The sequence below is a fragment of the Neovison vison genome, chromosome 12 (genome assembly GCF_020171115.1).
Source record: "Neovison vison isolate M4711 chromosome 12, ASM_NN_V1, whole genome shotgun sequence".
NCBI classification, from domain to species: domain Eukaryota; kingdom Metazoa; phylum Chordata; class Mammalia; order Carnivora; family Mustelidae; genus Neogale; species Neogale vison.
The window spans coordinates 3,939,798-3,953,648 of NC_058102.1; the positions used below are offsets into that span (position 1 = coordinate 3,939,798).

Genomic DNA, 13,851 nt, shown 5'->3' on the forward strand with positions numbered 1-13,851 from the left:
TGAGATGAGCCGGGGCAGGGGAAGAGAGAGGCTCTGAGCCCCAAGCGGGGTCCCCGCCTAAGAAGCTTGGATAAACCTGGGGCGGGGGGGCATCTAGAGGAGGGGCATGTGTGGGAGCGAGGGGCCTGATGCTGAATCCCCGTGGGTCCCAGGGTGCTACCGAGCATGGGCTGGGCCGGGCTCCCTGGTGACGCTGAGTGTGTCGGGACACCCTATAGACCTGGCCTGACCACATCTCTCTGACACAGGGCTTCACGGATGAGTGGAGTTCGGCGTCTGATAAACTGACTTTGAATCCCGTGTCCCTAAAAAGTTTGCGACTTGGGCCGTGATGTCCCTCTCTCAGAGCCCTGTCTGCTCACCTCAAACCTGTGTCCGGTCATGCCCACCTCAGGTTCCGGGACCAAATAAACGAAGCACCACAGGCCGGATGCGTGGGGACTCCCTTCCTGCTGAAGATAATCGGTATTTCTCCCTGCTGATTTCTCAGGGGACCAGAATCCCATACGGAACACCATCTCGTCAGGCAGATGTGGGGCATGGGGCGGGCTTCAACCGCACTTGTCAGAGGGCGGGCGTGGAATCGGAAACGACCGGGGTGGGAAACTGTTCCTACGCACAGGCTGGGCCCCACCCAAAACCTCCGCAGGGGGCCGGAGGCTGTCTGAGAAGGTGTGAAGGGACAGTCCCAGGCGCTTTGCTAGCGGAGAACCCCCTTCTTGAAAGACCCTCATGCACAGGCCACCAGGAGGCTGACAAAGCTGTTTATTTCCCCACCTCTGATGAAAAAAGACGGATGCACAGTGCAGAGAAAACCCAGCCATTCCCTCGCTGACCGCGCAGGGTCCGCACTTAACCCTAACAGGCTCTGCCTCTCCCGAGGAAATTCTCCTGCTTTAACAGATCTGTAACGCACCTTCTAAGTGCTTCCCGAGGCATCGGGGCAGAGCCGGTCATACTTGCTCCCGGACAGCATCGCGTCCTTGGACACACTGCATCCGATTGGCGAAAAAAGTACCAGATGTCAAACTACATATGATCAGTGCCGAAACTGGTTTTCTCTCGCCATCTAGACTGGCTGCCCCCTGAAAAATGTCTTTCTTTTCTTGGTCCTTACCAACTCCCAGTCACCCCCACCCCTCTGCCAGGGCAGAGAACGGGAGCAAACTTTAACCTTGGAGTCAAAAAATAAGCAAGGTTTTCAACAGTTGAGTAACTGGACTTGTTATTTAAATACCAAAATACACCAGATGAACTCATTCATCTGGCTTAATACATGTTGGCCTAACGCTAAGACAAATACATCAATTTGAGAAATGTCGACGGGGACAAGCACGGTTGGTGTGGCAATGACTTGGCCTGGAGACACAGGTGTGGCCGCACGGCACGGACAGGCCCTCAGAACCAGTACTCGGAGACAAAGATGTGCACGTTGACGACGTTTCTGTGGGACACCACACCCCCGACCACATAGTTCATCTCCAGCTTCAGGATGGCATGGAACGGGCCCACAATGGGCCGCACTTGGCGCACGACACCTGGGGAGAGAACAGAAGGCGTCTTAGACCTCCTCGCATCCCACGCTGAGCCAGATGTTTGAATCCCCTGTGGAGTAATGTCTACCTCCTGGTGGTCGCCCCTGGGCTCTGTTTCCACCTCCAGAGGACAAATGACTATGAGTTCATTCTGGCCATCTACCTGACAGAGGATTTGGAAGAGCCTAAAAGCGGGCCTGGTGTGGCGTAGATGCCCAGGCGACACCCGTCCCTCTCCTTCCTACCCACCATGTCTAGTTCTGACCCAGCAGAAGGAGCAAAGTACACGTGATCCTGTCTTCTGTGACACGGAAGATCACAGTGGAGGGTGACACTTGAGCTCACTGCTCGGTGTTGGTGGGAACTGATGAGCAAGAAGCATCGGCCAACAGAGTCTCAGAGCGGTGCAGCCTGAGCAGCAGAGCCTGGCCAGCGCCATCGGCAGGAGGACAGGCGGGGACAGGCAACAGAGGGACCACACGAAGGCCATGAATGGCAGCCTCCAGTCATGGGCTCTGCCAGGGCTCAGACAAAGCCCAGCTTGGAAGTCACCCTGAGATTTGTAGGGGAGCAGGATTGGAGGGGAAGAGCAGATTCTGTAACTCTCTCCAAACTCGCCTGGCCATCTCCCTGTCTCCGGGTCAGGCTTTGTGGGCACCGGCTTGCCTCTCCAGGACACCCGAAAGCTCAGAGCAAATTCTCCTGCCCTCTGGGAGGAGACAGATGGGGCTACGGTGGGCATTAGCCTGGCCAGACAGAGCCTGGCCAGTCAGGGAAGGCTTCTTGGAGGAGGAAGCAACACAAGCAGTCTGCAGGTGGATAGATCCCCGGTGCATGGCCAAGCAGGTGCCACCAACAGCTGTTGACATCTATGCATGAATGATGTCCAAAGTCCTTTCTCCGTCCCACCTGCTCTGATATTAGGACCTGCCCCAAGTCACGTGCCGTGGAGGGGTGGGTCTCCCGCTGGAGTGCACAATTTCCGTGGCTGATTTTTAGCCACAGAGATGACGTCACTGAGGCAGGGGTGAGAAGTGCGGACCAGCGCCTCTCAGCCGACTGTGGTGGTGTGCTGCCCCAGCGTGCGGGCAGAGAGCAAGCTGGGGAGCCGCAGCTCCACAACTATGCGCTGCGAACTTGCCCCTGATTGTTTCCTGCATCAGACTACTGAGCCCCCACCCCAGACCTCGGAACCAAGACCAGGGCGTTGTGGTCAGGCCCCCACGGCTGCCTCTGTCCATGTCAAAGGCTCGGGGTTGGGGGCCCTGCAGGCTGGCAAAGGCCTCCTGCAGCGGCGCTGGTTTCTGATCAGGAACGCCAAGTTCACGGTCAGAAGGGGAATCTGGGAGTGCCATTCCCCCTTTCACTCTCTGGGCTTATGTTTCAAAAGTGAAATGCCCAACAGCCGAGGTAGAATTCCAGGCTATTCTAAGTAAACAAGGGCTTTTGCTCTGATGGAGAGATATTCTGCAGGCTGTCAGCACCCTTTCTCAGCCCCTGCCCGGCAGTGACACTGTGGCTTTGTCCTGGGTGAACGCCCAAAACATCTTCAGCTGCTAAAGATGCAGGCATGTCAGCGGCCCCTGACGACCCGGCCACTCCCGCCTGCCCCTCCCGGGCATAGAATCTGGACGGGTCGGTGGGGGCTCCCCCAGAGCCCCCCTCTGTGTCACCCTCTCCTCTCCCCTGGCCTGAGGCCCACAGTGCTACCTGAGGCCACCAGTGGCCTGGGTTACCTCCTGACTTCTCCCACGCTGGGGACAGAGGTTACTGCTCTATTTCCAGTGCTCAGAGGAGTTTCCGTGTCTTCAAGGAAGAGGTGAGAGGCCGGGGGAGCCTGAGAACTATTTTGGGACAGAGGAACAGTGGAGTGGAGAGTACATTTCTCTAAGCAACGATCAGATATGTATTTATTTCTATTAATCATCATTCTGTTTATATAGCATATAATTAATATGTGATACAGATTATAATTTTATATATGTTATTATTATAATGCCAAATATGTAACTAGATAATATGAAATATGTAAATATACTTATTTAGAATATATTAAAAATCTGGGGCGCCTGGGTGGCTCAGTGGGTTAAGCGTCTGCCTTCAGCTCAGGTCATGATCCCAGGGTCCTGGGATGGAGCCCCACATCGGGCTCTCTGCTCAGCAGGGAGCCTGCTTCCCTTCCTCTCTCTCTACCTGCTTTCTGCCTAATGTGATCTTCGTCTGTCAAATAAATAAAAATCTTTTAAAAATATATATTAAAAATATTTTATATAAATATTATATAAAATATATTATATATTTTAAACATATAAAATGTTCTATATCTATATATTTATATAAATTTATGAATATTATATAGAAATAGAAAATGTATACATTTGTACATTACATAGAAATATAAAATTATTATGCACACACATTTGAATAGCATGAACGGTCCAGACCCACAGACGTTCTGGGTGTTGCCAAGCACACGCTAAGAAAGTGTGCAAGGAAATGTTGGGCTGTCCTTGCGGCTCAGCGTGGGGACAGGGAATGGCGGTACGACCCCAGAAGAGTTTGTTAACCTTCCTGCGTTTTAACGTGCTCTTCTGTGAAACAGCAATGAAAACAAGCAACCTTCAAAATCAGAAACAAAACAAGCAGGAGGACACCTTCCTCCTCCTCCCTCAGAAATGACTACTGGACGGCCAAAAAGCATGTTGCGATTCCAACTTGAATGTGATCTGATGTTCAAAGTATGGCAGAATTCTCGCCTGACAGGAAACCAGAGCAAGTGAGTATTTTTACCGGATTGATTTCAAAACTGGACTGAAAGGAAAGCCCCAAATGTGTAGAAAACGTTTGTACCCGTCACGTTGGGCACTTTCCCAGGTTTTGTCCCTGCCAGGCCGTGGCTCGTTGCTCGGCTGCAGCTCAGCGCTGAGACAAAGGGGCGTGGGAGGAAGCCTGGGGCTGTGTTAGCGAAGGGGGCACTGGGAGGGGCCACGGGGAGATGGGCCCGAATCTGGTGCAGGTCACGCTCAGAGCCGGGATTTCCGCAGGGTCTCGGCAATTAACAAGAAAAATGATTAAGGCGGAACAAATACGCGTGTTGCCAGTGGGAAATAAGAAATCGTGAGTGCACGTAGGAGGGCTCAGAAGTGTGTCCCCTCCCTCCCATCCCCCGGGTCCCCCACCTCTCCAGAAGGGGCTTCTCGGCCCCCTCCCTCTGACCCGAAGTCAGCACTAAATCCCCACCTCTAACCACAAAGCCAGCCAACCCAGAGATCCCTTTCCAGGCCACACCCACTCTGTGGACCTGACCATGACGTCTTCTGCTCAGTCACGTTTCCCCTGCAGCTCTGGTTCAGGTGAACACGTTCCCTCCATTCCCAGCATAGTCCGAGCTTGAGTTCTACCTCCTAGTCCTTCCTTTGACCAAAGCCAGGTTTTCTCCTGGTATCACTTCTTTCTTTACAGCTCTCCTACCCACTGATGCACTCACCCCCCATCCACCCAACCATCCATCCAATCATCTACCCATCCACATCCATCCATTCTGGCTTCCTCCCCACCACTGATTCTAGACCAGCATCCATTCAGAACCACCAACAACCTTCCTACTGCAGGGAAACAAGCCAGGGAAGAAGAGAGACTCGTGCCGCCCCTCCGTGACCCCACAGAGTTTGGAAAGCCTCCCCCAGGGGTCCAACTCCCCCGCCCCCACCCCCGCCCATCAACTCGATTCTGTAGATGTGATATTGGTGTCTGCGAAGGACCAGGCTTGGGGGACCAGCTAGACTGCTTAGGTCCTTTTTCATGAAGGCTCCCCTGCCCTGGGGTCCATGATACTTCGTCCCTGCAGCTATAATGCCGCCTCTGCCCATGGCTGGGAAGCTGCAGTCAGCTCCTCTTCAAGGGAGATGGCATCTGCAACTCGGGCGTCCCACTGTCCCCAGCACGGGGCCTGGAGCTCCATCGTGATGATGAGTGAGATAAAGGTGGAGGAAGAAAGAAGGCAGGAGGAAAGGAGGAAAGAAGGGACGGCAGTCCTTGAGGCCCAGGCGGGACAGAGTTTTGTCTCCCGTCCACAGTCTAGGAAGGGAGACAAAACTCTGTCCTGAAGGAAAGAGGAACCACAGAAGGTTCTGGAAGGACGGTAGTTAATGACCAGTCTAGCAACAACATGCAGGCCAAACGGAGGCATGCTTTTCCGTCGTGCCTGGCGTGTCCATCTGACCTGCTGGGGTCTGTGCCTCCCCAGCTTCCCGGAGCCCCAGAACAACAAAAAAAGACCACAGTGCCGGGTTCAACTGTGTTAATCTTCCAAATCCTCGTCCTTGGCATTTCTGCTTCAGGTCTCAGACGCTGCTGGTATTCCTCGGCGTGTCTGTGCCTCTTAAAGATATAATTAAGCCTTTTTTTTCCCCTTTGAAAAATGTAGGCCCCTCGGGCACTTCACCTTCACGTCTCGTCTCTGCTTTGTAAATTGCAGCTGATGTGCTGAGAGCCGGGAACCCCACAGGAAGCACACGGGTCCAGCGGGGACCCTGGTCATCCCGGGGGTCTGTGGTCAGCCTTCCTGGTCCTCAAGCCACCCCGCCCCTGCTCCCTGTCCCCAGCATCTGCTGCTCAGAGTGGCACCCGAGTGCCCGCCCATCATTTGAAAGGACGGAAAGCAGCCACGGAGCTCCCTGCACGGGTCTTGTCTCTGACACAGATGCTGATCTAGGAGGAGACCCGGAATCATAGCCTCGGGTTCCGGGGCTCACCGCACACGGACCAACAGTGTGACCTTGGGCAAGTCACCATGCGTTCTCAAGGTCAGCCTTCAACCCAGAAGCCCTGTGATTCTGACCGACGAGGTGTAATGGCGCGAACGGGGCTGCCGGAGGGGATTTTAACAAGCCAGATGACGCACCACGGAACTTCGCTGTGCTCTCGTGCCAGTGGAAATGAACCGTGCGTTTCAGAGAGATCCGGCTTAGGAAAGACGGGTAAGAAAGTCGCAGCCCACAGAGTAAAAAGAGTGAGGAGCTATCGCTCCTCGGAGACAGGCTAGAGAGCCATTGCTCTCTTGGGGGTCATCAGTCTCTGCACGGCCGTGAAAGTCCGGAGGCCAATAGCCCCATCTTTCCAGGCCACTCTGGTGTCTCCTGTGTGTCGCAGGGAACAGGTTCTTTGCGGTACTTTGCACGTGACACACAGGAGGCACTCGACCTACAGTTGCCGAATGACTGAATGAAGGAACCGGCACGAAAACATTAAGTACCGTTCGTAAAGTGGAAACTGTCACCCGGAAGGGAGAACGTACAGTGGTTGTGGGTCCTTGAGTTTCCCGGCTCGGGTGGGAAGGGGACGGCGAGGAAGAGCCAGGCCTCATTGTCTGGCCTTGGTGGCCGCCTCGCAGAGCCACGAGCAGGGAGGAAGGCGGAGTGCTGGCCTGCGAGGACGAGGGGCTGCGACCGCGAGCCGGGCAGTCAGAGGAGACCCACGTGGCCCCGACAAACCCAGACGTGATGGGCAATGGGGACAGGCCCGTCATTACGCACGTCTCAGTGAGGTTTCCTCGGGACAAACGACGGTCCCTGCAGAGGAGAATGAAAAGCACAGACCAACGGCAAAGAGGAAAACCCAAGAAAACAAAGATACACTGTAGCTACATAGAAAGCAAAACACTAGATGGGGTGCTTGGCTGAGCCGGGAGTGCGTGACGCTTGATCCTGGGGTTGTGAGTTCGAGCCCCATGTCGGGCCTAGAGATTCCTTACAAGAAAGCGGCACCACCAGCACCAGAGCACGGCTGGGCCGGGACAGGGACGCGCAGCCGGTGAAGGGGAAGGGGAATGAGTGGATCCCACATGCCTATCGGTTCTTAAGTCCTCACCGCGGTGCCTTCGGGAACAGAGCTTCCCCACCCTTCCCTGGGAGGAGTGGAGTGGGCTCGAGGGCTGGATGCCTCAGGTCAGCCCACACCTCCGGATGCCAGCCAGCTGGGACGGACCCAAAGCTCAGCTCTTCCCATCCCCCTGCACCTCCCTCCTCATAGTGCCACGTGACATGGAGGAAGCTTCCAGAATGTGCTGCCTTGGCCTGCATCGAAGGCAAGCACGGCAGAAAGGAACCACGAAGCAGTCCCATCTGTGCTCGGCAGTGGAGGAACTGAGTCCTGAAACTCCGTCTTCCCTTCTTGCCCTAAGAAACACCCGAGCAGGTGCTTGGAAGGAAGGAGGAGGGTGTCTGGGCTGCATATTTAAAATACCAAATGGCCTTCAACATGTCTCCGCAGAACTCGCCCTCCGCACTTCTCAATTATTATAAATGTGCTCCCCACACCGGCCTCCCCGGAGATCAGGCAGCTTGGACCGGCGGATGCAGGCGGCCGCATGGGAGGCAGCCCCCTGAGGCCAGCCTTCCCCTCCAGGAGGAATATGGAAGGCAAGGTCGCTCTGCGCTAGACCTTTCGGCCTCGCTCCCTGACGCGGAAACCGATGTCTCTACGGTGCTTTGTCCTCAAGACGCCCACTCCTGTCCGCCGTCTCGCCCTCTTCACGTCAACCTCACTGTCTGTGCTCCTGGAGGAGGAAACCAGCTCCGTGCGGGGAAGTGAGTGAGTTCTGACCGTCAGGGAGTCAGTCCTGGGCCACGGCCCCTTCCACGGAGCTGTGTGGCTCACCGGGCCCTTTTCTGGAAGGGATTCACCGTCTAACGCATGGACTGTAAGAGTTGGCCAAAAAGCCGCCCATGATAGAAGGGATAAAAAATCATTTCCTGTCCCTACCCCTGCCTGCTGGGGTCCTTTGGCCCCAGACCCAAGCTCATCTGCTCAGATCCCCCCAGATGGCCGCTCCCCCCAAATCTGCTGCCCTTCTGCAGTCTCCAGAGAACGCGGACCCCTCCTCAACAGGCCTCCTGGCTTGTCTCCATCCCACTCGGTCACCGTGGGGACAGACGGCTTCCACGCACAAGAGTGTCCAGACCCTCCTGTCTGCTCCAGCCCCATCCCACCGTGCCTCAGGTCATGCCTGACCTTACAACACTTGCTCCTCACCCCCAAAGCTCTCCCCTCGCTGCGGCCACAGCCAGCCTTCTAGAATGCAGGTCTGATTCTGGGGTTGTGCTATGGCTCTGCCAAATATCCTGTCTCCCCCACCCCAACCCCCAGCTCCCAGCAGGTGAAGCACCTTGCTCGGGTCCCCCACGTTCTTAGCGCTCTGCTGCTGCCACACTGAACCCCTCGCAGTCCCCCCAGGAGGCGCAAAGGTCACGGAAAGGCAAGTGTGTGCAAGTCTTGCCAAGGGGACTTAGGATTAGGGCTGGGAGTGTCGGAGAGAGACGAGTCCTGCCCTCTGCTACATCACCTCTTTCTTCAGAGGTGATAAGGCCCCAAGGAATTAAGACGCCGGCCCAGTGTGCAGCTGCCATGTTCAGAGCGGGCCCCGAAGCCCCCACCGCTGGCTGCAACACGGTGCCCGCTCTTCTCCCTCCTTTGGCAAGCACGGAGCCGGCACTGTGGGCACAAGCTTGCCCGGAGCCGGCGCGGGTCCTCGTGGAGCTCTCGGCCCCCTGGGGGAGTCGGCCGTAGAGGGCGAGGCCGCAGAGGCTGGGAAGGTAAGGAAAGAGGCGTCCATGGAGCTTGGGGAAGCTCACCCCAGACTGGGCACCGGCCGCCGTGAAAGCGTCACCGAGGAGCTCATCTCGGCTGAACTTCGGCGGACAAGCCGGCCTGGCAGGAACGGTCCGGGGCGTGCTCAGAAGCACAGCTGCAGGGGGTTTCAGGACCGGCCGGACCCCGAAGAGTAGGACTTCGCCCTGCCCAAGGTCACCCTGGAAGGGCACGGCCCAGGAACCCCACACAGAGTCCCGACACCCTGTGTGCTCTCCTGACTCATGCTCCCTGAGCCCGAGCCTCAGTTTCCTCCTCTGTGGATGGGGAGAATCACTCACAGGCCTGCTGCAGGCAGGATCCCCGACGTGCCGGAAGAGTGCCTGGCTCACAGCTGGCCCCGGGGGGCGAGTTCTTTGTCTGCCGGCGGTGACAACTGGGATGCTGGGGTCCCCCATCTCGGCCACGGAGCGGACGTTCCGCGCAGAGTCCGTCCAGAAACGCCTGACATCGAGGCTCTTCTGCTAACGGGTGACGAAGGCATCTGGGTCCCTTGCACATTATGGTTGTGAGGCCAGGAGCCTCGAACTTTCGGATTTTCACCCAACTTTCCTCTCCTGAATTTGCGTGACATGCCTCCTCTGCTGTTGGCCTAAAACACTGATTTTTTTTTTTTTTTTAAATAAAGAGCGATTTATGAGTGTGCCCAGTGCTATCAAAGGCTTTTCCAAAGGTTCATGACAGCGGCAGCAGGAGGCTCACGAATCATCCTGGCTGGGCACAGACGGCCCCCGGGGGCCACCTCGGGGGACGCTGAGAGTCTGCTCTGGGATCGCTTTAACCCCGAGGTGACTCTGGAATTCAGCGGACCCTGGGCCTGGGTGGTGACCTCCTAGTGTGGTGTGTGTGTGCACACACACGTGTGTGCGAGAAAGACGAACGAGCAGGGTGATGGAGGGGGCCGTTGCACAGAGGAGCCCCTCGTAGGTCCTTGCCTCCCGGAATTCACAGTCTTTAGAAGAGCAAATCCAGAACATCCAGCACGAACTCGCGAGGCCGTGAGCTCCGCGCTGCTGCCGTGGGCGCGTGCGTCCCTCGGCTCTCGCTCCGCAGGAGCCTCCAGTTATCCTGCTCCGAGCATCTACCCCGTCCTGTTCTCTGGGAGGGCCTTGCCAGGGTCACCAGGGGCCTGGGCGTCACCCGATCCAATGGGTGTGCCGTCCTCTGGGAAACGCCTTCCCCTCTTCCAGGATGTCACGGCCCAGGCTCGCCCCGACCACCAGCACAAGGGCTGTGCGTCCCGCCTCGGCCTCTTCAGCCCCCGCCTCGGCCTCGGCTCTCCGCGTCTATCCTCGCCTCCTCGGTGAGCTCACGGGGGCTCGGGCTCTGACTACCCTCCACATGCTAACGTCTCCCAGGCTCATCGGTTCCACGGAGTGCCGCCGTGGGGCCGTGGAGTCCTGATCCCAATGTCCAAACTGAACCTCCAGCCTCCCCGAAGCTGCCACGTCTTGGCCTTCCCCTCTCAGCGGTCTTCTCTTTTTAGGGCCAAAATCTGTGGGGTTATCTGCCCTAAACTACCCCATAACAAAACATGGCACCCCCTTCCAATGACACCTGAATCTGTCTCCCTCTCACGCCTTCTGCTGGGCCCACATGGGGGCCCACCATTGCCTCAGCCGGCTATGAGAGCCTCGGCCCCACACTTGGAGTCAACCTTTAAAGCATTAGGTCATCTCACATTTTACCTCAAGACCCTCCTGTGCCTCCCACCTCACTCAGTGCAAAAGCCAGAGGCCTTGAAAGTCCTTAAGACCCCGCCTCACCAGCCACCAGCTCACACCTCTGTTCCAGCCTCATCGGCCTCCCTGCTGTGGTTCAAAGACACCAGGCTTCCCTCCGTCTCAGGGACTTTGCACATGCTATTCCCGCTGCCTCAGGGACTTTGCACATGCTCTCTGTCTCACATTTCCATGTGGCTCATTGCCTCAGCTCCTCGGGTTAGACAACCATCTCCGACTACCAGGTTTAAAGCTGTTTCTCTGCCCCACATCCCACCCTGCCCCTCCTCCTCTCCAGCCCTCTACATCACACTCACCACCCCCTGACCATGAACGTATTCTACTCATTTCTTGTCTGCTCCCACCTTCTGGAATAAAATGAATATGCGGCAGGGTTGCATGTCTCTCTAGGTCACTGCTGTGTCTCCTGGACCAGGACCTGCTCTGCAGGGCACAGACATTGTTTGCTGGAAGAAGGGGTATGAGACGGGTCCCCAAGGAGGCCCATCCAGGCTATTGTGGAACACAGGGGAGGAGCCAAATTCTCAGCCTGTGAGGGTGCAGAGGACAGGCAAGAGGAGAAAACAGGGCTTTGAGGGATGGATAGGAGTTCACCTAAAGGAGGAGGAAGCAGGGAACATCCTAGCTAATGTCCAGAAGAAGAGAGAGGCCAGGGCTTCTGAGCGTCTGAAGCTGGGGTTTCTGGACACAGTGGACAGAGAGGAGGGACAAGAATGCTGAGCGCTGAGGAGGACAAGGACAGGCCTAGGTGGAGGACATCTCTCTGGCTGGGCAGCGGGGTCTTTACAGTTGGCTGTGGGGGTGTGAGGGGAGCCACTGTAGAGGGTCCCCAGCTCCTGGCTTTAGGAACCGAGTGGCTAGAGCACCTTTTGCCGTGACATGGAAACACTTTGCCGAGAGAGGAGGGATGTTTGGCCAGGCTCAGCGGGGCCAGCTCGGGCCTCTGGGGCCGCTTGGGCAGGAGCGGGCTTCCCTGCGTGCCTCACTTGGGTGGACTGGAAAGCCCTGAGCCCCACCGAGCCCTCGGAGGGTCCAGTGTGAGCCTGGAGGGCTGCCTGGGGGCATCATCAGCTGTGTGATGGGGTGACCTCTGAGAGTCTGTCAGTGAAACTGGCGGTGGAGAGCCCTTCTCATAGGGTTCTGGGGCCTAAAGCTGTCATTTGAGCATGGTGACGTGGTCAGGCACAGCACTGGGCCCTGTGCCCTCCACCCCATCTCTGCTCCCTGGGATCCCAGCACAGGGGCACAAGGAGTGTGTGTGCCTATCATCTCCAAGGCATCCCCTTCAAGAGACCCTCCCACCTACCCTCTACCTCCCACCGCCCTCAGTGAGGCTGCCAGCCCTCATGGTGAAGTCAGGCCACAGCCCATCCCGGGCCCCAAGGCAGCTGGGCCGTCACCCCAGGAAACATGCTGGCTGTGGGCCAGGGTGTGGCCCGGGGTGACAGGCAGGCTGTGCCTCCAGGAGGAGAGAGAGTGCCTAATCCCCAGGATTTGCCGTGAAAGCCGGGACAGGGCCAATCACTCGTCACCCGGCAGGGACAGCCGCACTGTTGTTTTTAGGTGGAATTTCTCAATGTCATCTGTAATGTGTACTGATCCCAGGCCAAGCTTTCTGAATCAGGCCGCAGGACAGGGTCAGCAGCACATGTTTAACCCCTTAGGGGGTAATGATTTTAAAGAGGTGATCTGCACCCTGCCTGCTGGGACAGCTAACAGGGACCTGAAGCCAGATTGTTGGGCAAGCAAGCGCTTTGCTCCCTGGGGTGGGAGTGGCGGGCAGAGGCGCTGTGAGCTTGGGATCTTCACTCACGAGGTCTTGTACCAGGGCTGCCATGTACTAGTCCGTATGTTGTGCACTGCACATGGAAGAGGCTGCAAATGGTAACCCCCTAGGGTTTTGCAGTGCACAACATATTCAGCTGGATGTGGCAGTCCTGCCACAGACCAATTGTCTCTCCCTCTGAGACATGAACAGCTACGGGGCCTACAGGAGCTCAGATGGCAGGATACTAGGGAAGCTAGGAGACAGCTCCATGAAAGTAGGCTCTGTGGCTTGGGTGTAAGTTGGCAGCCCAGTGCCCAGCCCGGGGCTTGGCCTAGAGTAGGAACCCAGGATGTTCTTGCTGAATGAACGAGCTAATTCAAGGATGGCAGAACTTGGAAGGCATAGCCTCCACCATCCTGCTTTTGGCTGGGCCTGCCTTGCCCGCCCAAGCCACAAGGATGGCCCCCAGGTAGCTGGAGCTGCTTTGGGGTGAACACTCCCGGGGCTGTCATTCCCTCAGGTGACACAAAGCTCTCACCTGCTCCAGTTCCGAACGCCTCCCCAAGGCGGCTCATTCATCCCTAACACCCCACCCAGCTACGTTCAAGTACGCATGTCCCCTCCAGTCCTCCTGGTTATCAACCCAGCAAGGCAAGTATTGAGGCAGTTTCGCTGAGATGAAAACTGGGGCTCAGAGAGGTTATGCGAACTGCCTGGGGTCACACAGTTAGAAACAGGGAAGCAAGAATCAAGCCCAGAAAGTCTCACCCTGAGTCCAGGGCTCTGATTGTGGCCACATGATCACATTTTGCCCCAGAAGAGCCACCCCAACAACTGATAATTTTCAAACAGTAAACTTGTAATCGAGTAAGAATCCTACCCACAGATGAAATCAGAATGCTATTTCAAAGCTTATATGTTTTTAGTTTGCTTTAAGAGGGGGTACTGTATGAGGATGCCCGTGCCCTGGTTGGCACGGACAGCGGGGCAATGGGGGCCATCAACCCCTCTCCACAGAGGAGTCTCAAGTCCCACTAGGACTGACTTTCTGCACAGTCATTGCGGGCCAGGCACAGCTACGAGCCTTCACACAATCCTTCCAACTAATTGCATTAATAGGCGTCTATAATTAGGGCATATCCCTTCTGCACCTAACTGG

The 13,851-nt window shown here is 56.6% G+C and overlaps 1 protein-coding gene across 1 annotated transcript in view; it reads right to left on the reverse strand.

Annotated features, from left to right (window-relative positions):
* Positions 1 to 748: 748 nt before the first annotated feature.
* The window catches only part of FBLN1 (fibulin 1), an 80,813-nt gene continuing 67,710 nt past the window's right edge, over positions 749 to 13,851 (reverse strand). Inside the window, exon 17 of the mRNA XM_044226470.1 lies at positions 749 to 1,538. Coding sequence (XP_044082405.1) covers positions 1,399 to 1,538 — 140 coding nt within the window. The 3' untranslated portion in view covers positions 749 to 1,398. The remainder of the gene's footprint in view (positions 1,539 to 13,851) is intronic.